At 40.8% G+C, this 25200-nt stretch overlaps 1 protein-coding gene across 1 annotated transcript in view; it reads right to left on the reverse strand.

Annotated features, from left to right (window-relative positions):
• TBCK (TBC1 domain containing kinase) overlaps positions 1-25200 on the reverse strand; it is a 94441-nt gene that overhangs the window by 14651 nt on the left and 54590 nt on the right. Inside the window, exons 22-24 of the mRNA XM_009902238.2 lie at positions 17251-17426; positions 3308-3483; positions 62-221 (exon numbers count right to left, since the gene is read on the reverse strand). Coding sequence (XP_009900540.2) covers positions 62-221; positions 3308-3483; positions 17251-17426 — 512 coding nt within the window. The remainder of the gene's footprint in view (positions 1-61; positions 222-3307; positions 3484-17250; positions 17427-25200) is intronic.

The following is a 25200-nucleotide window of genomic DNA, read 5'->3' on the forward strand; positions in this document are numbered from 1 at the left end:
GAAGTATAAGCATCTCTGTGTGTATACTATGTGTAGCAGATGTAAAGAGCAATATACTTACAGCAGCTGTGTTCTTTACTGCATTTCCTACAATCACCACAACTCTTCCCTTAAAGCTCTGGAGCGTGGCAGTTGCTGGGCACTGTATGAGATCCCCTTCTGCAGTAAATGCTGATGCAAATGGAACATTGATGCTGCCAGATATGTGGCCACGGTTAAAGCTTAGGAAGATCAGTTAAGGATGTCTGAAAAGCAGAGAAAACCCTAGTACATGCTACATGCACACCTGTAAGATGAACCTGCTCTTCATCCTGGCTGTCACGATAATAGTACAAAAGCCCAACACTATTGCATAGTTTGACAAACATCATTTAGTCATATGGAGAAAACAACTTTGGGCACTACTTGGCAGAAGGAGACAGAATGAAGAGTTGATTCACAAAGGACACAGCACAGTGCTACAGAAAGTGATCTGCTAAATGAAACACTCCATGCCAAGGACAGGCTATCCACAGTACAGACAACTATGGATTTTACTTCACCTCTGGTCTGATAACAGGGCTTAAATAACAATAAGCAGCTGAAGCACCTCTTTCAGGGGATTTTTATGCAAAAGGAATCAAGCACTTCCAGTGATAATCAAAACTAAATATGGATTACTGGAAAAATTCCTTAAACCTCCTGCCAATCCCTGCAAGTGCCCTACAATTTTGATTCAAACTGGAATTCTCATGTACATGCACTCAGATTCCCAGACAATGAGTATTACATATATTATCAGCAGTCCCATTTACAGCAAATGTGTATTGGGTATTGAAATATAAACAACAGATGAGTGCCAGCAGCTCTGAGATAGGGTTAGTTGTGTTTCACTTTCAAAGCATGATGGTTCAATAAGATTTTACAAGCAAATATTGAATGTGAAAGTCTCGTCAATAAAATTTAGTTGAACCACTACTGTCTAGCTTTTTATGAATTCAAAAAGGTACCATGACCTTGACAAACTTCTGAATTACTTTCAGAGACTGCACACTCATGCCTGGAACACTTCTCATCCTCAACAATAAACAAGAAGAGTTTTGAAGAGATGGAAAACAGAAAAGCTCTGTAAACATGCACACAATGCCAAATATCCAGATTAGTCACTCTTTATTACTGTATTTGCAGTGAGCTGGTTTAAATTAAAATTAAATCTCAGAATCCTTGCCTCAAATCTAGGCTGGATTTAATTGACTTGGGTTAATATTAGCATTCATTTCTCATGATTTAAGTAATGGTTTCAGTAATGATCATCGCTGTTATAGTGTGGTAAAAACCATGGCTGTGGAAAAAACCATAGCTTTATCAAGCTATTAGGAAAGCTGTAGAAACATTTAAGCAAACCACTTTCCCTTGATCCTGAGTCTAATAGAAATAAATCCATTCCTGTACACAGATCATTGCCTTTCAGTGCAATGATTTTGATTTTAGTCTAGGCATCTTATGCTCCCTGCTCTCCTTCTGCACCATCCCTGACCATTTCTAGGAAGTAGCTTAAATAAATAGTAACAGAATGATGCATGTAGAAATAGAAACATAACATGCTAATATCAAAGCTTTCTATGCACCAACAATACCTGTTTGTATTTTTCAAATCAAGGGACTCCTCTTTTGAATTGGAGTCTAAGAAAGTATTATCCCTTGATGAAAAAAAGAACTCTCAGAAAACAGCTTGCATTTATATTAGTTTTTGAATAAAAAGGACCACATTTTGAGCAGTTTAGATCCCAGAGTCAAGGACTCCAGAAAGCAAACTAGGCAGACATAAATCTCTACTTAAGTGGAATCCTGAGCTGATGCATTAATACATGCAAGAGAAAGAAAAAATAACTTTGAACAGTCTGTTTTATCCACACAGCAGACTATGTTACAGGTTCAAGTTTGGCATACAATAAAACTGTAATTCCTTGAAATGGTCATTTTAATTTCCAATAGGCTAATTACACTATTCAGTTTAGTATGTAACTAATATGTTTGCTCCACATACTAAAAGCAGTTTCTGTTTTTCTAGTTCATCATACTTTGCCACAAACACTGTGTAACATTTAATAGGGGAAAAAAAATGTTTTTCTGCATACACAATTACCTATAAATTGGTAAAAAGATGAACAAAATTTACATTTTTACTATATATTTTAGCCTAAATATTGGCATTGATGCACCACTCACTTTGTTGTCTAGAATGTACACTTTTCTAATATGCCTGCAGTATGTTAGTAGTATTTGTTAAGACACTGGAACAATTTTTTAACGCTAATGATGTTGAATCTCAGTCATTAAAAAACTTTAAGAGCAAGCCCAGTAAAAGCTGGAGTAAAACTCGTGACTGTTCTGTTGCTTTCCTCTTGAATACTGCTTGCCCATTAAGAATTATAGCAAGCTACAAGTACATCTACCACAAAACCAAGAAGCCACATCACCTGCACTGTTAGAGCAATACTTAAAAAGATACAAACCCAGACCAAGTATATTCCCAAACACTTAGTATAACTTTAACAAGTATCTCACATAAAATCTTGCCATTACTCCCACTTCTAGATATATGTTGACAAAGATCATCAAGTCCAACCTGTCACCCAACATCTCCTGACTACTAAACCATGGCTTCAGATGCCATGTCCAATCCCTTTTTGAACTCCTCCAGGGACGGTGACTCCACCACCTCCCTGGGCAGCACATTCCAATGATGAACAACTCTTTCTGTGAAGAATTTTCTCCTCACCTCGAGCCTAAACCTCCCCTGGTGCAGCTTGAGACTGTGTCCTCTTGTTCCGGTGCTAGTTGCCTGGGAGAAGAGACCAACCCCCTCCTGGCCTATAGCTGGATATTGCACCATTCACCACCACTCTCTGGGCTTAGCACTCCAGCCAGACCCTAACCCAGAACAGAGTGCTTTTCCAGTGAGGGACTGCCAAAACACACTAGCTATCAACTTTTCTCCATTTCCCTTCTACTTAATTGAAGTCTCACAGCCTTCCCAAATACTAGTCATATTAAATGGTCTGCTGACTCATTTAAAAAAAGCAGCATTAAAGCACTCTGGCTACTGGTAGAAAGCCCGCTAGACCCACAAGTTAAAATGGGAAGGCAGGAATACATTTGTCCTCTCTTTTTTCTGCAAACCAGGCCACCCCATGACACAAAAATTATTGCGCTTTCAGTCCTTCCACTGTACCTCTACCACATTGCTCTCCATTATTTACCATTCTAACATCTCCCTGCCTGCACACATGATTTGGCAGGGCCAGCACTCAAATCTGAAGGATACTCTTCACTGTTACGAATGTCCACCACCAGCAGCTTTGGCTTGCTAGGCTTTGTTTTCTTCACAGGTGTTTTGGAATGACTAGGTCCTGTCAACTCGCACAAATCGATCAGATCTTCTGCTGAAATTCGTGGTGACACCTCTGCCTTCAGGTCATCCAACTTGATGGAATCCCTAGACTTTAAAAGAAGAAAATTAATATTAGAGGTGATAGAATTAGAGACACTGTGTTCTTTGAAACTTCTACTTACTTGACAAGCTCCAAGTGTAACAACCCAGTTAGACAGAAACAGATCTTTTCCTTGTAGCTCTGAAGTAGTTTAACAGAAAAGCTCCAGAGCAGTGCCAAATGACTACCTGCTGATTGTAAACCCATTTTCTGTTGAAGTTGTAAAAAAAATAAAACTGACATCTGTGCAAACGACTTTTGTTTGTAATTTCCTAGTGAATTGTTCACTGTGGCTGCAGCAGACACACTACTCAATGTTTCTCAACAGCAGAAATTAAGTAAATTGGCTAGAGAGCATTCTAGCTAGAGGAGAGGCTGAGAGAGCAGGGATTGTTTAGCCTGGCGAAGAGGAGGCTCAGGGGAGACCTTATTGCTCTCTACAACTACCTGAAGGGTGGTTGTAGCCAGGAGGGAGTTGGTCTCTTCTCCCAGGCAACCAGCACCAGAACAAGGGGACACAGTCTCAAGCTGTGCCAGGGGAGGTTTAGCCTCGAGGTGAGGAGAAAGTTCTTCTCTGAGAGAGTCATTCACCATTGGAATGGGCTCCCCAGAGAGGTGGTGGAGTCACTGTCCCTGAAGGTGTTCAAGAGGGGATTGGATGTGGCACTTGGTGCCATGGCTTAGTCATGAGGTCTGTGGTGACAGCCTGGACTTGATGATCTTTGAGGTCTCTTCCAACCTTGTTGATTCTGTGATTCTTGAAAGAAGCTGAAAGGCTTCATGCTTGGAAAGAGAAAGGAGGGTAGCTCATTTGGAGAGCTGGCACAAACGGCAGGGATGCCTCTAACAGACACAAAGCTATTTAACACCAGGTGTTACCCCAGCCCAAAGACTTAGGCACAAATCAGGACACTATAAATGTGAGAGATAGAATAGAATAAACCAGGTTGGAAGAGACCTTCAAGATCATCGCATCTGACCTATCAACCAGTCCAACCCTCCTAAACAACTAAACCATGGCACCAACCACCCCAAGTCTCCTCCTGAACACCTCCAATGATGGTGCCTCCACCACCTCCCCGGGCAGCCCATTCCAATAGGCAATCACTCTCTGTGTAGAACTTCTTCCTAACATCCAGCCTAAACCTCCCCTGTTGCACCCTGAGACTGTGTCCTCTTGTTCTGGTACTGCCTGCCTGGGAGAAGAGACCAACCTCCACCTGTCTACAACCTCTCTTCAGGTAGTTGTAGAGAGCAATAAGGTCATAGTCTTGCAAGATCTTGTTCTTTGGTTTGGGGAATGGGGGAATTGGGAAACTGGAGGATGGGACAGCTGACAATACAACACATACCACCACCCATCTGAAGCAACTGGTTTGATAATAACAAAACTGTTTTCCTAAGAAAGCTGTCATTGCCAATTACCTCAGAAATCTTCCTAAGTGCTGGAATTTCTTCACTTCAGTCCTAAAAGCTCATGCATATCTAAATTCAGCAAACAATTAGCCTTCCTCATTTTAAGTAACAGCTCATTTAGAAATCCTGCACTTTCATGAACTACGAACTGTGGTGGTTTGGGAGACCAATTCTCCCACCACAAGCAAAGAAGGACTCAGCCAAACGGATTGCAAAAATGGTGGAAAGTTTAAACGGAAAAGCAATGAAAGTTTTACAGAAAACCACAAGCACTGTGACAAAGAGAGAGAGATATCCCAAAACATACCCAAGAACATCCCATCCCCACCTGGGGGTACACCCAACCCCCCCCAGGGCTCTTTCTTCCCCCCCTCCAACCCAGCCTTGGGTCTGGACAGGCCCAAGGGAGGCAGCTCACGCCATTTTACCTAGGCACCGGCAAGGGACGAAGGAGGAAGTGAAGACCCCGCACTGATGTATTATAGGGCAGCAGAGCATTATGGGTATGGAATACCTGGTTTCCTGTGACCACCCCCTGGGCTGGGCCCACCCCTTGGGACATCCCAGGTGTGATCTGTGCAGCGGCATCAGGGGGCCGGCACCCAGCCTAAACCACCACACAGAAATCTCTGACCTGCAGCAGCAAAAGTAAAATGTGGTCACTGTAAGACAGTTAGGAAAGCTATGAGAGTTGTCAAGTTGCATCCCCACCTTCCTTCAGAGGCTCTTTTACAGTGTTGAATATCTTCAGTGCCAGTACTATTTCACCTGAAACAGTTATCTTGACTCACTCAAAATAAAGCATGAGGGAAACCTCCAGCTTGTTCAAGAGGGTCAAACTCAGCTTCTTTACAAGCAATAGGTTAAAGTATCTGCAGCATGCCCTAGGCTTTTGTCCTTGGGAATACCAGATTTGCAAAACCTATCTGAAGACCTGGAAGTTAAAGGACTGCTACAGCCACTTTTCCTATTATCACATTAGCAAACACGAGACTTTTGACTTTAATCTCTCATCTACCCTGGTGGAACTTCTGCACTAGAAGGTCCTCGTATCACTTCAATTAAATGCTGCAAATGCTTATTTTTAAAAACTTTTATACACTATGTAATTAAAAATACAGTAGTATGGTTCATGATGTTAAGCAGTTAATTCAGACTTACTTGATAAAACAGTTCTTTCTTTTGCCAACTGTTTTATCATACCAATTTAATTCCTTCAAATTGCAAAGTGAAATATATGAATGCACTTACAAGATCATCTTTCCTAATTATATTTAAGTTTGACTTCATCTGCTGTATCTGGTAACAACTAGATTGCATCTCAGACGCTTCCTGACAAGAATTTTCTAACAAACTGTCAGCCATGACAAGCTAAACAGGGCTAACACCAGGCTGTCAATTCTTCTACACAGTCCTCCTCACACTAACCCTCCATGTCGTCATCCTGCTACGAATACCTGTAGGCTGGCGCTGGATTTGAGTTCAGCCAGCTTCTGAGGATGTCACAGCCCCTGACCACCCAAATCATGCAGATTCTTCTGAACCTTTTAATAACTTTCCTACTTCTCTCCACAAGAGTGTTCCAGCTGTTTTCTACTAACTCGGTGACTTCTCTCTTTGCCTCAGCCTGGCCAACTATGATAAAAGGGGGTGCACTAGATGCAGGCTGTCATTTCAGACAGGAGGCTTAACATTTGTCCAGAGTGCTACATTTAATTCACTGTTTAGGCTTTATTATGTCATTGCAGGCATTGGTTTCCAGCTGTGAAGAACAGCAAGTGAAGGAAGGTAGAGGGTCCACTTTAAAATAAAGTCTTTGAGTAAGGGTAGCTGTTCTCAGGAGAAGCTTATAGCACTGACAGTCTCTTATTTACTTATGTCTAACAAATTGTGACCAGGCAGTAGTATCTAAGTGAGAGTTTGATTCCAGCCAAATTAAGTTGCAGGTAGTCACATCTCAGGACAGCTGCTTTCAACAGTTTCTTGACTTTATCATCAACAATTTTTATGGTTTGCTTTAAACAATGAAAGGAGCATAAGGATTATCCCACATACAATAATTCTGTGCTAGCAATACTTACTGAATATCTCTGGGGGGTACAAACAGGACAATTAAGAGTGAGGATAACCCCTGGGAAACTTAAGTACAAATAGCGTATCATGCCTACAAGACATTTGTTTCTTCCCTTCAATTATTCTGCTGTGGTCTGTTTACTCTTTTTGAGGCAGACATAGTACATAAGTCCTCAAAACAACAACAACTAAACCCAAACAAAACTCAACACCTCCTACTTATTTTTTTTTCTGAAAAAGGGGCAAAAGCTCTATGTTAAGCACAGTGCCAGAGTTAAAAGTCCAGTTACACACTTGTATAGTGCTACAACAGCTTAGTCAATGTATTCATCGACTCATTCATAGAATACCTGGTTGGAAGGGGCCTCAGCACTGAAATTGAGAACTGTGTTCATAAAGAGGGATGAGCTGCCTGTCATTACTAAGAAAAAGGCAGGAATTATCAGAAAGGTTCACACACACTTTTTCACACACAGCTGTATACACAAGTCTAGACATGCTAAGATACTGATCTTACTATATAAGTTGCTTCTGCTGTTTTCCTGCAAAGAGACAAGACTTATTTTAGCATATCCTGACTTCAAGCATGAATCTTTCTTTAGAGTAGTCAGCTGTAAGTTGTTCATCAGGGAAAACTGCTTAACCAGCAGGTTGGTCATAAGGGGGGGGCAGGTGGAAAGCATGCTTAAACTGAAATCTGAGGTCTGCTTGCCTCCCAGAAGTTTCTCTGACAACACCCTAAATTCTTTACTTTCTAAATACTTACTCCTCTCACCCCATTACTTTTCAAATAGGCCTGGAAATTACTAAGCCATATACATTTACTGCTTTTAATTGTTTATTTTTTTTTAATATTAGGAATTAAAGCTGCTTAAGCATTCTCAAATTAGAAGTGAAGCTTCAGAAAGATTAAAGCGCTCAAGAACATGAGGCTGGGACAATCATAGCTCCTATCTATTTTTCTTATTAGTCTGTAATATCCAGGATGAAATGGCTGTAAGAGATTAAGATAGAAGGTGTGTTTTTTTTGAGAAAATAAGCATGTATCCTTAGTTCTGCTAAACTTGAATTTAACAGACCCAACTGATAAACATCAAAGCTACAAAGCAACTTTTTAGAATAGAATACATAGAATAAATCAGGTTGGAAGAGACCTTCAAGATCATCGCGTTCAACCCATCAACCAATCCAACACCACCCAAACATCTAACCCATGGCACCAAGCACCCCATCAAGTCTTCTCCTGAAAACCTCCAATGATGGCGACTCCACCACCTCCCCAGGCAGCCCATTCCAATGGGCAATCCATTTATCCATGGAAAGCATAGCTTTATCTGAGCAGAAGCAGGGTTTCCCCTCCTATGTCTTGGAAGATGGCAAAACTTGTTGCAGCAATTCAAACACAGAAGGAACTTCAGTCTGGAAGTTAATATAGTTAAAATCTGTGGTCCAAGTTAAAGAATCTATTCAAAGTTCTTTATAAAGAAACACACTTCATGGAAGATGTCAATCCATACTTCTGGAACATACTGTTTTTGTTTCTGAAATCAATGTAAGTGTGTCTACCTAGAAACAAGATGACAAAGTGTAAACCCATCTTAGATTTCTGAAGAACTGATCAAACAGAAAAAAGAGATAAAAGCAGATTCACCAGCTCTGAATCAAGGGTCACAATAGTTTGTAGCAAAGACATCACTGTTTGTGCTCAGGTTTACTTTAAATAAGCATAATTGAAGAAACCTAATTAGATTTTTTTTCCAGTGAATTCTCATGTCATGGTCCCATCATATAAGCTCTGGGAAAAATGTATTTGTATGCAGTAGCACTATTTTACACCAATTAAAATAGAGCAGTCAGATGAAAACAACAGGTAGAAAGGAAGAGAGGGAATACACAAGAACAGGACACTTCAGGGCTGCTATCTGTAGGCAAAGCCACTGCTATTTTAATCAAAAAAAGCAGTTTCCATGACAGGCAGAGTCAGTTTTCTGGATGTATCTGAAAACAAGACCAAATAAAAACACTGGATTTTAGCTGCATCATCTAAAAGGACTTTATGACTGAAACAAAAAATTACCAGTGTGCTTGCACTTAGTATTTTCCATGGAAATGCTTTTGTCTGTAACTTTCATAATTGAGCTGACCAAGGCAGTACCTAATCTCCTTGAAGCATTGTTGTTTATATGCTCAGTTTTGGGTTTTAAGCAAATACAATGACTCCCTTTGCTCCCTTGAATTCTGATGGCCTGATAAATGAGAAGTACTTAACTCCTGTACCAACTGAGAAAGAATGAGGTTTTCTTTCTTTCTTTTCTTATTTTTTAGATGGAGGCCTTTTTTTTTTTTTGTTAAATAAAAAAGGGATTATCTACAGAAGTATGAAATACAGTCACACAGGAAACCACAGCAGGTATTCATAACAGTTGCCAAAACACCTTATTTCCACTCTAAATGAGCGGGAGTCAGTGCTACAACACCTGAAATCAAAGTCATGACAGTGACTTTAGTGGCTTTAGGCAGCCAACCACTCTGAATTCAGGACCACTACAGCCTGAAATTATGCTCTCCTTAGGTGCTCACCATCTGATGACCCTACACATTTTTCAGAGAAAATCCTAAAGCATCCCTCACAAAACATTAACTTTACATCATATTGTGAACAATCCAAGAAATGATTACCAGTTGGTAAAACTCTGAGGTGTACAACTATTTTTCAACATGCTCTATGCATTGGATGTGCACTTCAAAAGGTAATTAAAGGGAAGTATTTGAAAAATAGTTTACTGCCACTACTTAGATGAGACCAAGCAAATTCCTCCTTACTAAACTGAAGTTGCAGCATAAGGCTTTGCTCCAGCTGTACTTGGGGAAAGAAACATTTGCACAACACCAGGTTTTCAAGAATGGAACAGTACTACTCACCTATCACAGAGATGACCCAGCAACCATCTGTGAGGAAAACCAGCACCAACCAGTGCAAGTGTGAAAAGCACCAGTAAAAAACAGAGCCACTTTTCAGAGCTCAGATCCAGACTGAGTATGGCCAGTCAGACTTAACACTGGCCAGAGAGACTTGAGAAATGCTGTGTTTCCTCCATTTTCCTTTTCTCTATTCTAGTCATTTACTTCAGTAAGGACTGACCTTAAACTACATTACCAGTACTACCATGTGCATTTCAGATGTCTTCTTACAGGATACAAGCCACAGGGGCCAACACTGAGCATAAAAGGGAAAACAATTCGGATTTGTGCCAATTCTGAGCAGCTGTATCTAACCTACACTGTTCTGTTGTGTATACTACTTCATCATGGGCCCAATCCTTTATCCTGTAAACAGCTCATTTGCCAACTTCCATGCCGTGAGGGGTGGTGACAATAGCTGTTATATTCCTTGTTCTGTCATACAGTACCTACTGCTTATGATATTTCTAATTAAAATTATCTTAGATGCAGAGAGCAGAGCTAGATTTTTTATTTTTAGGTATAATTATCCCCTCCCACCTCACCAATAGGTTTTTTATTCAGCCATGGAATCCCAATTGTGTGAGGTCAAAAAGGTCAAATACACCCAGCTTTCAACTTCAAAGTGGTTATAATGGAAAAGGCTTGTAAGGAAGAACTAGATGGACAATCAGCAAATCCAGAACCTGAGCCTAAGGCAGCAGCAGAGCACGCTCTGGTTGCTCCAACAACCCATCTATGTTCACAGGGAGACTCCAAAACCAACCCAGTATAAAATATGTTTGCAATCCTTCCATTTGATCTAAGTCAGTGTCTAACAAACTACTGGAGTGTCATATAAATAATATTTAAATCATTATAAACATACTCCTTGAATTCTGCCTCAACTAGGAAAAAAACACAGCACATTTGTTTCAATAGGTTTACATTCAGTTAAAAAAATTACTGTTTATATTACAAGTTAAAAAAACCCCAACCACAACATTAATTACAGACTGTTAAATTAACATTTAACATGAGCTTTTTCATAAGCCATATACTTCTTGTCTTACCCACACTGGTAATTGAATTAATGTCTTATCTTCTATCAGAGAAGTCCTAAAATATAACAAAACACAATAATTTTTAAAACAGAGGAGAGTAAAGAAACTGCTAAAAAAGGCCTTTTTAGCTAACTTAATTTGGAGAACCAAAGCACTGGAAAGAAATGTTTCCTTACACTTCCCGTTTTTGGGTTGCTGGCTGCCTGGCTACCAAGTATCAAAAAAAACCCTGAAAAGCTAACAAATACACAAAGAAAGTTTTGAAGTTTTCAACAATTCCTAAAAATATTTGCCAGAATATGAAGAGCTTATAACATGCCTAATTAAATGGTGAATTGTTTATCCACTCAGAGGAGGGGGACATAAAAAGAGTATTTTAATCAATTCATCTCAAAAAAGACAAATAAACCAAACTTGTCACTCAAGCTGCTGGCAGCTACAACCAGAAAAACAGAAGCATCAAAGGCAAATGCAAAATATATCGGAACATTAACTCAGACCTTGCTCAGGTAGTGCTTTGAATGACATGCACTACAGACAAATTTGAGGAACACCTTTCTGTTAAGCACAACAATGAAAAACAGAAAAATTCCTTACAAAACCAGAACAAACCAAACACAAAATGGGTCAAGGCAGTCAGAAGACCCTTGAGACAGAATGTATTTACCAGCCCTTATAAACAGGATGGACACCGCACTTGAACATTTCCTAACTTGTACACTGACATGTTGCTCATTGTTTTTCTTTTAGAAGAATAGATGGACTTTACACAGCAGTTACTTAAGGTCTTACTTTAAACCTAGCCAATACACTTTATCTGGACCAATATATCTTAGGTGCATACAGGAAACTAACAACAACTGAGTGCAGGTGAATTTCTTTCCAGGAGACCTGAATTCTCATCTATGAGAAGTCTCTTGTTGAAGCTATCCTTGATTATATGCAAATCAAAGTTACCATTAGGAAACTGTTTTTCATGTTTGTTCTGCTTCATCAAGCCATTAAGTCACCTTCTCACTTAGGTATTTCTTCTGCTTCATCAAAAAAGAAAAGCTGAACTGGACTGGTGGCATTCAACTACATGCATGCATTAACAGTCACCTGGTAGACTTTTCTCCAGTTGAATGCTTTCATTACCCAGCGTTCACCAGGCACACCCCACCTTAAAAAACAGAACTGGTGATAGAAACCAATGAGGAAGGTATAACTGTATTATATGAGGGATTTCCAGGAGTCCATCCACTGCATTTGAGAAAGCAATCAAAGAAACTGCATCATTCTCTCGCTTTTAGTTAGAGGTATGCAGGTACCTGAAGAGAATATATCTAATAAGAGATATCCAGGCATAGCAGAGCATTCTTACATGACAAGTGTTCTTTGTCTGTGACCCCTGGACATTAAACACTTTGGGAGTTCTCAGGGTATGAAGGTAAGACTAAGCAGGAGCAAGAAAAACAGAATAAAATACTGATCAAGAAAAAAATTAGACACAAATTTGAGTTGACTGCTACTGGAAATCAGTAGTGAATGTACAGGGTTTTTCCTGCTCTTATTTTTGACATTAGGTCTTCCTCAAAAGAAACGTGCAAAATTGCTTTAGATGTACATTCATTCACTCTGAAACTATTTCCTCCTTGAGATTTTATCTCAGTAGAAATATTGCTTACTGGATGAAAGAGTAAAAGATTAAGCAACAACAGAAGTCCAAGAGGAAAGAGAGCACCCAAGCTTGTTTATGAAGCGGTAAACAGATGCCCCCAAAATGAAAACTAAGCAATGCTAGTGACAGAGTCAAAACAGTTTTGTTCTACTGGCTGCTGATTTAGGAAGAAAAGTGCTCACCCAGGGGGCAAATACTTCTTTTGTTATTATTAACCAAATCACTGTAACATGCAGATACACACAAACATTTAAGTAGCCAATAAAAAGCACTCAACAAATAAACTGAAGCAGCTTAAAAGGAACATACAAATATAGGAGTAGGAGACAGCTGGTGTTTAAAATTAAATACACTAAACACTTAATGTTGCAAGAGCTGAGATTGTTTAGCCTGGTGAGGAGGAGGCTCAGGGGAGACCTCATTGCTCTCTACAACTACCTGAAGGGTGGCTGTAGCCAGGAAGGGGTTGGTCTTGTCTCTTGACCAACCAGCACCAGAACAAGAGGACACAGTCTCAAGATGCACCAGGGGATGTTTAGGCTCAAGCTGAGGAGAAAGTTCTTCACCGAGAGAGTCATTCGTCATTGGAATGGGCTGTCCAGGGAGGTGGTGGAGTCACCGTCCCTGGAGGTGTTCAAGAGGGGACTGGACATGGCACTTGGTGCCATGGTTTAGTCATGAGGTCTGTGATGACAGGTTGGACTCAATCTTTGAGGTCTCTTCCAACCTTGGTGATACTGAAATCGTAAATTACCTTTGGAAGCAAACCCACAGCTCTGTTTACAGAGGAACTGTTTCCTACCCTCTGTACATTCAGATATGGAGGTGACCCACACATATAAAACCTGAGATACAAAAATAGTCCAAAGTGCTTGTCCAAATAATGACAGACTAAATAGCGGGGGAAACAGCAAAGTAATTTTTTTAAGAGCCACATTGACCAGCAAGGGCACAATGGTGTTTTAGAAAATCTATGAAAGGCTACTATGCATGCTAAAGATGGAACTCAGATTCCACTGCTCTCAATTACAAAAAAAACGTTTCCCCATGGCAGCAGGAGAACATGTGTCTGGAGAAAGCGATAGTTGTGAGACTAAGAGTAAAAAAAATCAAAGACAACACCTTTGGGTGTAAACAGTGTATGTCACCAATAACATCGATTTCATTTTTTTTAGCAATACTGCGCAAAACCCTGAGAAGTCTTGTCTTACAAAGACAAATATCCAGAAGTGCAGATCTGGTCACAAGCAAGAGGTAGTTTCTCTTACATAGGAATTTCGAGATCTGAACTCTGGCTGTGGACAGAACCACAACATACTTTGCCTGTATATATCAAACTCAAATGCTGACACTCAAAAATGCAGCACACGAGAGCAAACATATTTGTAGATTCTAACTTGACTTATGAATCAAATTCCTTTTCACCCAGGTGTCCACGAGATTAGTTTCCTATTTGCTACAGAAAAAGTCAGAATATGTTCACATATTTCTATATAAATCACACAATGTTGGTCCAAATGATGTGCTAAACAAACCTAAAGTAATACCCAAAAGATCCAATACCCAAAAGAGCTTAAAAAAAAATAGAAGTTAAACCACCAGTTACACTGCAATGAATGAAAAGTGCTTTGCTGTTAAGAAGAAAGAAGTAGAAATGAAAGACGAGGTTATGGTATTTATTTTCTCTGTAACATACCAAATATGAGAGCTTAATTTCTTGGAAATTGTGGGATGGATGAGAGTAGCTACTGGCATTATAAACAAACACAACCTCTGTTAGTTAAAAACACCACAAAAAATGGAAAAACACTCAAAGAAACTTTGTTGACCCAAAATAATGCATTGTTATCTTAGCCACAAAACATAAACTTTATTTATCAGTTAAGCAGAACTCTTCTTCTTCTTCCCATCTCCCTCATTGTTATTTCCAAGTCCCTTCACTCTCACTTGGACTCAGAAATGCACATGTACATCCTGAGGACTGAGGAGACTTGGCCTTTTACTCTCCTGTCATCATAACATTAAGAAGAGCTAGCACACACAAAAATATTTTCACTGCTAGCACTGTCAGGTCGCCATGAGAGACTGCATGACCTCCTTCCTTGAAAGTTTTCATGACCTGATGGAGAAAAGCCCTGGGAATCTCCATCTAAATTCAGTGGTGGGCCTGCTTTCTGTAGGAATTTTTACCAGGTGACTAGTTCCTAGAATCCTTTCTGAATTATTCTATGAATGAATAGCCTTAAGCTCTTTCAGCAAGCCTCTCTACATCTCTCTGGACCAGTGCAGCAGCCATTTTGTTAGCTATAATGTGAAGGACAACAAGCAGACATGTAATTTTTTCTTCCCAAATGTCTTTCTACATTCATTTATTATTTCAAAAATTCTGCACTCTCTTTGGAATCTCCTGTTGTCCTGTATTTGCATGCTTACCACTGGAGTCCTGGATTTGTGTCTAAGGCTTCCAGAAGACGCAGCAACAGAAATTAAATAAAAACCAAAATAAAACTCAAGAAAATGACTGTGTATCAGACACAGATTTAAGAGTTACTTAAAAAGTAAGACACACTTGAGTGACAACACATGTCTAAGTTTCTTAGTAGTTACAAAAAACAGATGAGAAGCCTAAGACCTAATCATAGAATAGAATAGAAACAGTCAGGGTTGGAAGGGACCACAAGGATCATCTAGTTCCAACCCCCCTGCCATGGGCAGGGACACCCCACACTAGATCAGGCTGGCCAGAGCCTCGTCCAGCCTGGTCTTAAACACCTCCAGGGACAGGACCTCAACCACCTCCCTGGACAACCCATTCCAGGGCTTCACCACTTGCATGGTGAAGAACTTCCTCCTCACGTCCAGCCTTAAGCTCCCCACCTCCAGCTTCATTCCATTCCCCCTAGTCCTATCACTACCTGAGATCCTGAGAAGTCCCTCCCCAGCCTTCTTGTAGGCCCCCTTCAGATACTGGAAGGCCACAATTAGGTCACCTTGGAGCCTTCTCTTCTCCAGATTGAACAGCCCCAACTCCTTCAGTCTGTCCTCATAGGAGAGGTGCTCCAGCCCTCTGCTCATCCTCGTGGCCCTCCTCTGGACACTTTCCAGCACATCCATATCCCTCTTGTAATAGGAACTCCAGAACTGGACGCAGTACTCCAGGTGGGATCTCACCAGAGCTGAGTATAGGGGAAGAATCACCTCCCTTGACCTGCTGGCCACACCTCTCTTGATGCAGCCCAGGATCTGATTGGCTTTCTGGGCTGCAAGTGCACATTGAGAGCTCCTCTTGAGCTTCTCGTCCACCAGCACCCTCAAGTCTCTCTCCTCTGCGCTGCTTTCCAGACAGTCACTGCCCAGCCTGGATTTGTGCCTGGGATTGCCTTGACCCAGATGCAGGACCCTGCACTTGGTCTTGTTGAACCTCATGAGGTTGGCTTGCGCCCACCTCTCCAGCCTGTCACAGTCCCTCTGGATGGCATCCCTTCCTTCCAACGTGTCTGCTGCACCACACAGCTTGGTGTCATCAGCAAACTTGCTGAGGGTGCACTCAATGTCCATGTCACCCACAAAGATGTTCAACAAGCCTGGTCCCAGGGCTGATCCCTGAGGGACTCTGCTTGTCCCTGGCCTCCGCTGGGATGTGGACCCATTGACAGCCACTCTGGGTGTGGCTATCAAGCCGAAAGGAACTGGCCACATGGATATGGCAGGTGCATCTATCTTTCCCTTATTATTGTAATGTGAGTGAACTCTGATTGCAGGAGAACATGGAAGGGAATAAAAACAAACCACAAACCCAACTTGTTTAGTTTCTAAGAGACTGCAGAAATTTAAACTGCTGAGAAGAAGAAAAGGATTAATTTCAAATCACCACTCTTTGAGATGGGGTATGTGATGAGAGAAATAACCATCAGGTTCTACAGGAGAGAGATAAGAAAAGTATTTTTGCTAAATGGAATACTTAATGCAGATACACTCTTAGCTACTACTTGTTCTCTGCCAAGACAAACATAGGCATAACTCACAGAGTACCTCTCAAAATAACTTGAGCCATACCTTTAACCTGACACGCCAAGATGGAAACAGCTTCCATCACTTTCCAGTTACCTATTTATCACTGGCAAGCTATTCTTTGTACTATTTTCCTCCCAAGATAAAGTCTTTTTGTAGTTGTGCAGGTGAGTCATGAACATTGGTCTGTCATAGTAACAAAAAAGGCAGATCCAAAGGAGCAGGACCTGGGAGAGGCAGAAATCCAGCCCAAGAAGAAATTATTTTATTGGCACATACATCAAAGAAGCTGAAGTTCAAAGCACTAAAGTTCAAAACCCCCAAACCCAGCAGCCTTTCAGTTATTTTTCATTCACCGCATTGGATTGTTCATCAGATGTAACAACATGGAATAGGCTCTAACACTGTGCACAGGCTGACAAGCAAATCTGAACATCTGAAGTATGTGTCAAATCCCTGTGCTTGGAAGTCAAAGCATAACTGCCAGTACCTGGGATTCAGTGGATATTTTCTCCCTATCCAAACTCAAAAAAGGTAACCAACCCCAACCACCTGGGGCTGGAGAAACACACAGTCTGAACAGTTCACCTCCCCCAGTTCCCAAGTCACTTACTAGGTCACTTCTAGGTGTTTCCTGATAGTCTGCTGAGAAGCAGGACACAGAAGTCCTTGTGCTGTTGCTCTCGCCGGCCTGCCGAGGAGGCTGCGCGTACTGCCGGTAGGTAGCACTCTTGGGCGTCCAGCGGAACAGGTTGATGGATTCACGGACACAACGCTCAATGTCAATCTCTGATCAGGGATTTAAAGACAAAATAAATGCATCAAGTCAATTAACCTAATATTGCTAAATATATCCGTCTTTCTCTCTCCCTCCCCCTCTCCCCCCCTCCCCAAAGCACATAATTTTCACATAATCACCAAAGTTGGAAGAGACCTCAAAAATCATCACGTCCAACCTGTCACCACAGACCTCATGACTAAACCATGGCACCAAGTGCCATGTCCAATCCCCTCTTGAACACCTCCAGGGACAGCGACTCCACCACCTCCGTGGGCAGCCCATTCCAATGGCTAACAACTCTCTCAGTGAAGAGCTTTCTCCTCACCTCAAGCCTAAACTTCTGCTGGCACAGCTTGAGACTGTGTCCTCTTGTTCTGGTGCTGGTTACCTGGGAGAAGAGACCAACCCCCTCCTGGCTACAACCACCTTTCAGGTAGACAGCAATAAGGTCTCCTCTGAGCCTCCTCTTCTCCAGCCTAAGCAATCCCAGCTCCCTCAGCCTCTCCTCCTAAGGGTTGTGCTCAAGGCCTCTCCCCAGCCTCATTGCCCTTCTCTGGACATGTTCAAGAGTCTCAATGTCCTTCCTAAACTGAGGGGCCCAGAACTGGACACAGGACTCAAGGTGCAGCCTAATCAGTGCTGAGTACAGGGGCACAATGACTTCCCTGCTCCTGCTGGCCGCACTATTCTTGATGCAGGCCAGGATGCCATTAGCCTTCTTGGCCACCTGGGCACATTGCTGGCTCATGTTCAGCTGGCTGTCAACCAGTACCCCCAAGTCCCTTTCTGCCTGGCTGCTCCCCAGCCACTCTAACCCCAGCCTGTAGCACTGCATGGGGTTGTGGACAATGTGTAGAACACAGCACTTAAATCTCATGTGTTAAATCTCATGCCATTGGACTCTGCCCATCTGTCCAGCCTCTCCAGGTCCCTCTGCAGAGCCCTTCTATCCTCTATCAGATCAACACCTGCCCCCAGCTTGGTGTCATCTGCAAATTTACTGATGATGGACTCAAAGCTATATGCAGTAGAAATTAATGAAAGAACTGAAAGCAGAAACTGAGATTGACAAAGTGAAATATTGAGACAGAGTATCAAAATATTTTTCCTAGAAGCAAACTCTATCATTCCATAAGTTTTCCTAAGAGTGCTAACCAGTTCTCTACATCAGGATGGAAGTAAAAAATTTTGGATTCTTGTTGTTTTGTGATTCTTGGCTGCCTGGGGAGGTGGTGGAGTCGCCATCACTGGAGGTTTTCAGGAGAAGACTTGATGGGGTGCTTGGTGCCGTGGGTTAGTTGCTTGGGTGGTGTTGGATTGGTTGATGGGTTGGACGCGATGATCTTGAAGGTCTCTTCCAACCTGGTTTATTCTATGTATGTATTCTATGTATGTATTCTATTTGGTTTCTCATCTCTTCTAAGCAGCATTGGCCATTGCCTTATAACAAATTCCATGTAACAACAGGAAAGACTAATATCAATTATAAAGAGTGAAAAATAAAAGTATATCAAACAGATTGGGTCTTGCACAAAAAAATAACAATGACTGAAAATACGTATGCATGCATTTTGGCACATGTATGCATATTTATGGGAATGGTCAACATTTATCACCCACAAGGGAGTCAAAACTATTGGTAGTAAAAGAATTTACTTGTATTATTTAAAAAAAAACACCAAACCCTAAGTTTCAGGATACTGGAGACAACATCAGCCTGGTGTAAATATTTACACAGTACTTATTAGTCACATTGCACAAACAAGCTTCACACTTGAGTAACCTTCAAGAACATCTTCACCTGTTGTCAAAATTTTTGGTTTAAGAAAAATGACTTCCCATAAGGAACTAAATTGCAATGCAATCTTCTGCAACCTTGCTGGATAAGATCGTTTCTCCTCCTTTTGGCTAATGAAGGTCTGCTGTGCCACTTCAATACTGCTTTCTTCCTATGCCCTTTTAAGTAGACAAGAAATGAGGTGACCCCAAATTTTTTGTTTCACGAGAAGACCTTCACATTCACACAACATTAATTCTGCTTGCACTCTTCCTGCTCCCATGTAACTGTGTTATGAGCCAGAAAACATTGAAGCATAGACATTAGAATAGAATAACCGGGTTGGAAAAGACCTTTGAGATCATCAAGTCCAACCTATCACTGAACACCATCTTATCAACTAAACCATGGCACCAAGGGCCTCATCTAGTCTCTTTGCAGCTATCCTTCTAGGCTTCTGAGAGAAGTTACAGTATCACAGTATCACCAAGGTTGGAAGAGACCTCAAAGATCATTGAGTCCAACCTGTCACCACAGACCTCATGACTAGACCATGGCACCAAGTGCCATGTCCAATCCCCTCTTGAACACCTCCAGTGATGGTGATTCTGCCACCTCCCTGGGCAGCCCATTCCAATCACCAATCACTCTTTCTGTGAAGAACTTCTTCCTAACATCTATCCTAAACCTCCTCTGGTGCAGCTTAGTAAAAGCACGCAGTTGGTCTACCACAAGTGCAAATGTATCCAGGTACTGCCTAGACTCCTGAGCAGGACTGAACAAATGACCAGAGTGTATCTCATCAGGATGCCAGACTACTTCTCATGTGCAAAACACTTAGAAGAACATCCCTCTGAGAGCAGGCTCTGCGTAAATCTCAAAGCACCATTGAGAATCAAATCAAAACATTTAAAAAGGACAGGGATGGCCTGTTCACTCCTATAGATGTGCATGAAACATTTCTGTGCTCTCCAAGGTTCCAAAACTGAAGTGTTTTGTAGTTTAAAAGGCACCTGCCTTCCATTTCTCATTCATACAAATTACTGTGCTAGAAAACCTCTAACGAAAACTTGCTGACATAGCATGGTGGAATTAACTGTGAAGGGTGCACTGGAAAAAAATGAAGTTTAAACATAATACAAAGACTTCAAGTTCTTATTTGAAAATTTAGTATGTCATCAAGCAGTCTGGTCAGAAAGTGCAGAGCACCTGCATTTCAAAATGCCAAAGCTGGCACCTAACTACCCACGAACTCAAAAATCACAAATTTCATTTTAAAACATTGCTTTTAGGAGTTCTGACTCAGCTAAGCTCAAATATTTCACAGTAAACTAGCAATCAAGCTTTACAGGAAACAATTCTATGACATCAGCTAATTGCTCCATTTCCTGGCATCAAAAAGCTTTTCCTGAGACTTCTCAAGTAATAGGGGATTGAAAAGGGCAGGGTGGGGGAGTAAACACAGTGATTTAACAGTAATACCCTGGTTTTGCCATGGCCCCATCCCAGTACTAAGCCTACTGAAATATTGTGCTCCTTTTCTGAAGTAAACATCCTGATTGCTCCAAGATATTAGTTATTTTGCTCTGTTTGAACTAAACTGTCACTCCCTACCAAGCTGCTGCCTCCCTCTGACAACGGCCTCAACTGAAAAGGATGGCGTGGCCTGGCATGGCTGCTTTTTAAGCTACACATATGTAATGTTTATTATTATAGATACAAAAAAGAAGTAGACTGCACTTGAGGAATCAATTTAAATGCAACACATCTGTGACAAAAGCACATAGAATTTATAGTAAAACCAGACATGTATAGGTTGTTCACAGCAAGTGAAAGCAAGTAGTGGAAAAAACAAACCCAACGTAACAGGTATGGGTCTTTCTTAATGAAAACATACACAGACCAAGTCTTGTGTGAAGTTAATCAATTCCAGAGCCCTTTCCTTGGGTAACTGGACACCAGCTAAGAAATTTGGCCAAAATAAGCTGCTTCTGCATTTTGGAATGAGCCCAGAATTACAGGCTTGGTCTGACCTCTCCATCACAAATATTTTATTACTACTCTACCAGGCAATATTAGCTTTCACCACGCAGCCACATAAATAGGCCAGAAAACCTCTGTGCTATAAAAGCATGGAAGCTGAATAGGTCAGTCAGCTCAATCTCTTGATTCCTGCTCTTTGAAGAAATAGAGGTGAGAGACCATAAACCTTTTCTTTCCTGATGACATATAAAAAAGATACACTAAGCCTAGATACTAAAAAGGACAAACCTAGGAAGAGGACATTTCAATCCAACACCTCTGTATATATTACTGCTAGAAGGTTACTATAAAGGAAAAGGTCAATGCAAAATTATTCTTCCTATATAATTTATTTCATACATTACAAGATAGTTGTGTTATCTCATTGTTTTGTGGATAGTAATTTGTTCTCACTTGCACACATCAGCATCCTTCTCTCTGCATCTTGTGACAAAATTTCAAAGGTAACAAATACCAGCCGTGAGTTTGAGAAGTCTTCAGCTAGTAAGGCAGAAGTCTTTGTTCTTCCTTTCTATATGGATGCAAGTTGTGCATCTTTCAAGAGCTGCATAAACAGCAGGTGTACAGAAATGGCACTCAGTCAGAAAAAATGACTGGATGCAGAAGCAAAGGAATAAATTACAGTACTGTGTCATCAGGCAGATTGCACATTGCATGGCTGCAATAAGGATCAATAATTACAGTGATACATTGACAGGCTACCTTGTCTGAGAGCATGTGACTCTACAATTCTTTCAGTATCTTGGAATAAAAATAATTCTCTAGATAGTAAACAATACTGACTGTGAAGAACTACCTCTGGATTACATTCAACCATGACAGCTGTTTTCAGTGTACATGTGACAGTTCTCTTGCTGTTGAAAAGGAAAGACAACTTAAACTATTCTTCAGCCTGAATGTCCACAAACAATATGCCAACAATGAAAAGGGCCAGGCCCTTGCTTGGTGAAAGCACATCAACCATCGGCATCAGCTTTCAGAAACCCTGGGAAATGAAGGACTTCTGGTTTTATGTAATGAAATTGCATGCAGTTTCCAAAGAGCAGAAAAAGAACTTGGTCTCTGGGCTTAATCCATAAAGGAGATGTTTGAGGACATCCAGATAAAGGGTTCTGTAGCAGAGGGTGTTACAAAGATAAAGATTCAAGTAGAAATGACATATCTACGTGACACTTCTACTGAGACCAACAGCAGGTCTGTTTGCAGCCTGTGCATATGTAGGCGAAGCTGAGAGCTATGGAAAGGCCAGCTGCTGCAGTAGTTGCGGTTACACAGTTGTTTGAACCAGTTCATACAACACTCAAAGTAGGGAGCAATAGTGAAAGGCTGCAGTACATCCCCTGAGCCATTTGGCTCCATAAAGGACAAACATAACTCATTTTCTTACTCATGATTGTAAAATTTGTCTGACTCAGCAGTTTAGTGGAAAGGTTTCATGAAAACACCCTCTAGTGTGGAAGTGTAATGCTGTCCTGCACTGACAGAGGTGAACAGAGAAGACACAGAAAGATGAATGACTGTATGAAAACTAAAGGATTACAAAAATGCTACCTGCTATAGCTTACTGAGATAGAAGAGCAAAATAGATTACATAAATACTGCAGCGTCAGCTAAACTCTCCCAGGAAAGTGTGTTTTAAACTGTTTTATGAGGTGTGCCACTGCTGTTTACCCCCAGACATTTGTACAATCTAACAAAATTTTGAAGATACCTAGCTCAGCCCAAACATCAGATTAGGACACTGGCCAACACCAGAAAGGTGTGAATTCACACTGTATAATGGAAATCGTCAGATGGAGGCTACTATGCAAAACCCATGAGGTACACAAAAACAAGGGGAAACATAACTCAGCATTAGAGTGAACATTATTTCATTGCTAGATGATAGACATCTACAGAAGATGTATAGAAGGGCAGGTTTAAAAAAACTGCAGGGGTCAGCTTAGAGAGAAATACATATGCCAACCACATAATGTCCAAGATGGCTTTTCTGTGTGGTATGGTTTGTTAAAATCTTCCTAAAACTGACTCAACAGACACTTAGCAATCTCAAATACTAGAGAAACTAAGCTCCTTTATTCTCAATCTGTTTTCCATGAAAGTAATAAATACTGAAGCTTGGTATGCATTAGTAAAGATCATGCTGTCTGTAAGTTTCTAGCTGGGTGGTAGATACAAGTCTGTTCAGCTGCTGGTATAAAACTGTTAAAAACTCTACAATGAGAAACTCTAACCAGGGCAAACATTTCTAAAACTGGTCAATCTCTAAATAGCTATAAGTAGAATACCATTGCATTAGCAAAGCTCTCCTCTTGTTAGCCTTCAGAATATTCTTTTAAGGAAATAATATGAAGTAATTTAGAATTTATGGTTTTGAAAAAAAAGACAAAACCCCCCCCCAAAACACCAGGTAACTTTGAAAAGGAGAATCTGTTGCCTTGAAAAAAGGATGAAAACCTCTAATTTGACCCAGTGGTTTCTAGACCATAAATGGGGTAAAAAGTTAGACAAAAATGAATACAGATAGCTAGATGTGCCTAAAGAGCATCCCAAACCAGGCAATGCCCACAAACTACCACAAAACAAGAAAATATATTCTACAAGACTGCAAAGTTAATACTTTCTGTTTACAGTTGCTGTATTTGTGGGAAAGACAATCACCATCTTGCCTATGTACTCATGTTTCAAACTGCTTTCATTTCTGGAAAAAAAAAAAGGATACTACAGTAGATAACCTACTGAGACACAGGTTTCAGTGTGGACCATTAGTCAAGTCCATGTTGGTGTTTCACAGTGTAAAACCAGTAGCTTTAACATCTAACATCAGCCCAACCTTCTCAATATACATTTCTAAATGGTTCAATGTTTTTTGTATAACTAACCTACTCAACAATGAAGTTCTCTGTGCCATGAAGTTCTCTAAAACCCCTCCACTTGAATTTACACATGAAAGTATTTAAGAAGTATCTTCCTAAATATCATATTTGTATAACTACCCCCCAGCCGGCCCCCCCCCCCCCCCGCCTGACCACCACCTTTAAAGCATTTTAAAGTTTGCAGCATTTCAGTTACATTCAAGCAGGTAAGTATTTTGGTTTATACTCCATCAGCATATATGATTGCTTACGCATCCTTAAGGACTGAAGAACTGGTAAGATCTCCTTGCCTTACTCTGAAGCCAAAAGACACATCACTAGCCTATCCCCTACAGATGGCTGTCTAGACTGTTGAAACTTTTGCAGTGACAGAGGTTTCACCTGACAAACCCATGATGGGCACTTGTGCATTCATCACCATTTTCAGAATGCAGACAACATTCTTTGCATACAATGCAGGCTTCCTGAACAAGTTTTGCCCTTGAATGCTAACAATCTAGTCCTGAAATTTATTCTGAGCCTGCAATTTTTGAAACCTTCACTGGAGGTACAAACACTGTTCTAGTTCTCCACGTTTAGTTCTGGTCTTTTCTGTTGATTTCTACTGAACTCCATCTCTTTATATATTAAAAACAAAGATGTTTGGACAGACATAATCATGACGCATTCCTCATGCAGACCTATAAAGGCAAATTTATGTTCTTTGACTATGAGGTCTATTTTAACAAGCTAACCCAAAGTATGAGACTGCTGAGAATTTATGCAGCCCTCATTTCTCACTCCTTATTGTGGCAGGAAGATTTTTCTGGCTGTAAGCCATACCAATTCTGCCTGTATTTAAATAGTTATGTGCAATTCTATTAAGCATACTGGATATACACACCTCTAAAATAAATCTACAGTCACGTATGTGCTGCTAAGGTGCATTTTAATCAGAGAATTTTAACACTGTAGTATTGTGCAGCTCACCTTTAAATCCTCCACAATTAACAATTAAAGAACTAAAGAGTATTGGGGAAACTATTTATATCTGTACAGGCAAAACCACACATTCAGCACAAAGATGTAGACAGATACTCTATTAGG

This window comes from Dryobates pubescens, chromosome 1 (genome assembly GCF_014839835.1).
Source record: "Dryobates pubescens isolate bDryPub1 chromosome 1, bDryPub1.pri, whole genome shotgun sequence".
Lineage (NCBI taxonomy): Eukaryota > Metazoa > Chordata > Aves > Piciformes > Picidae > Dryobates > Dryobates pubescens.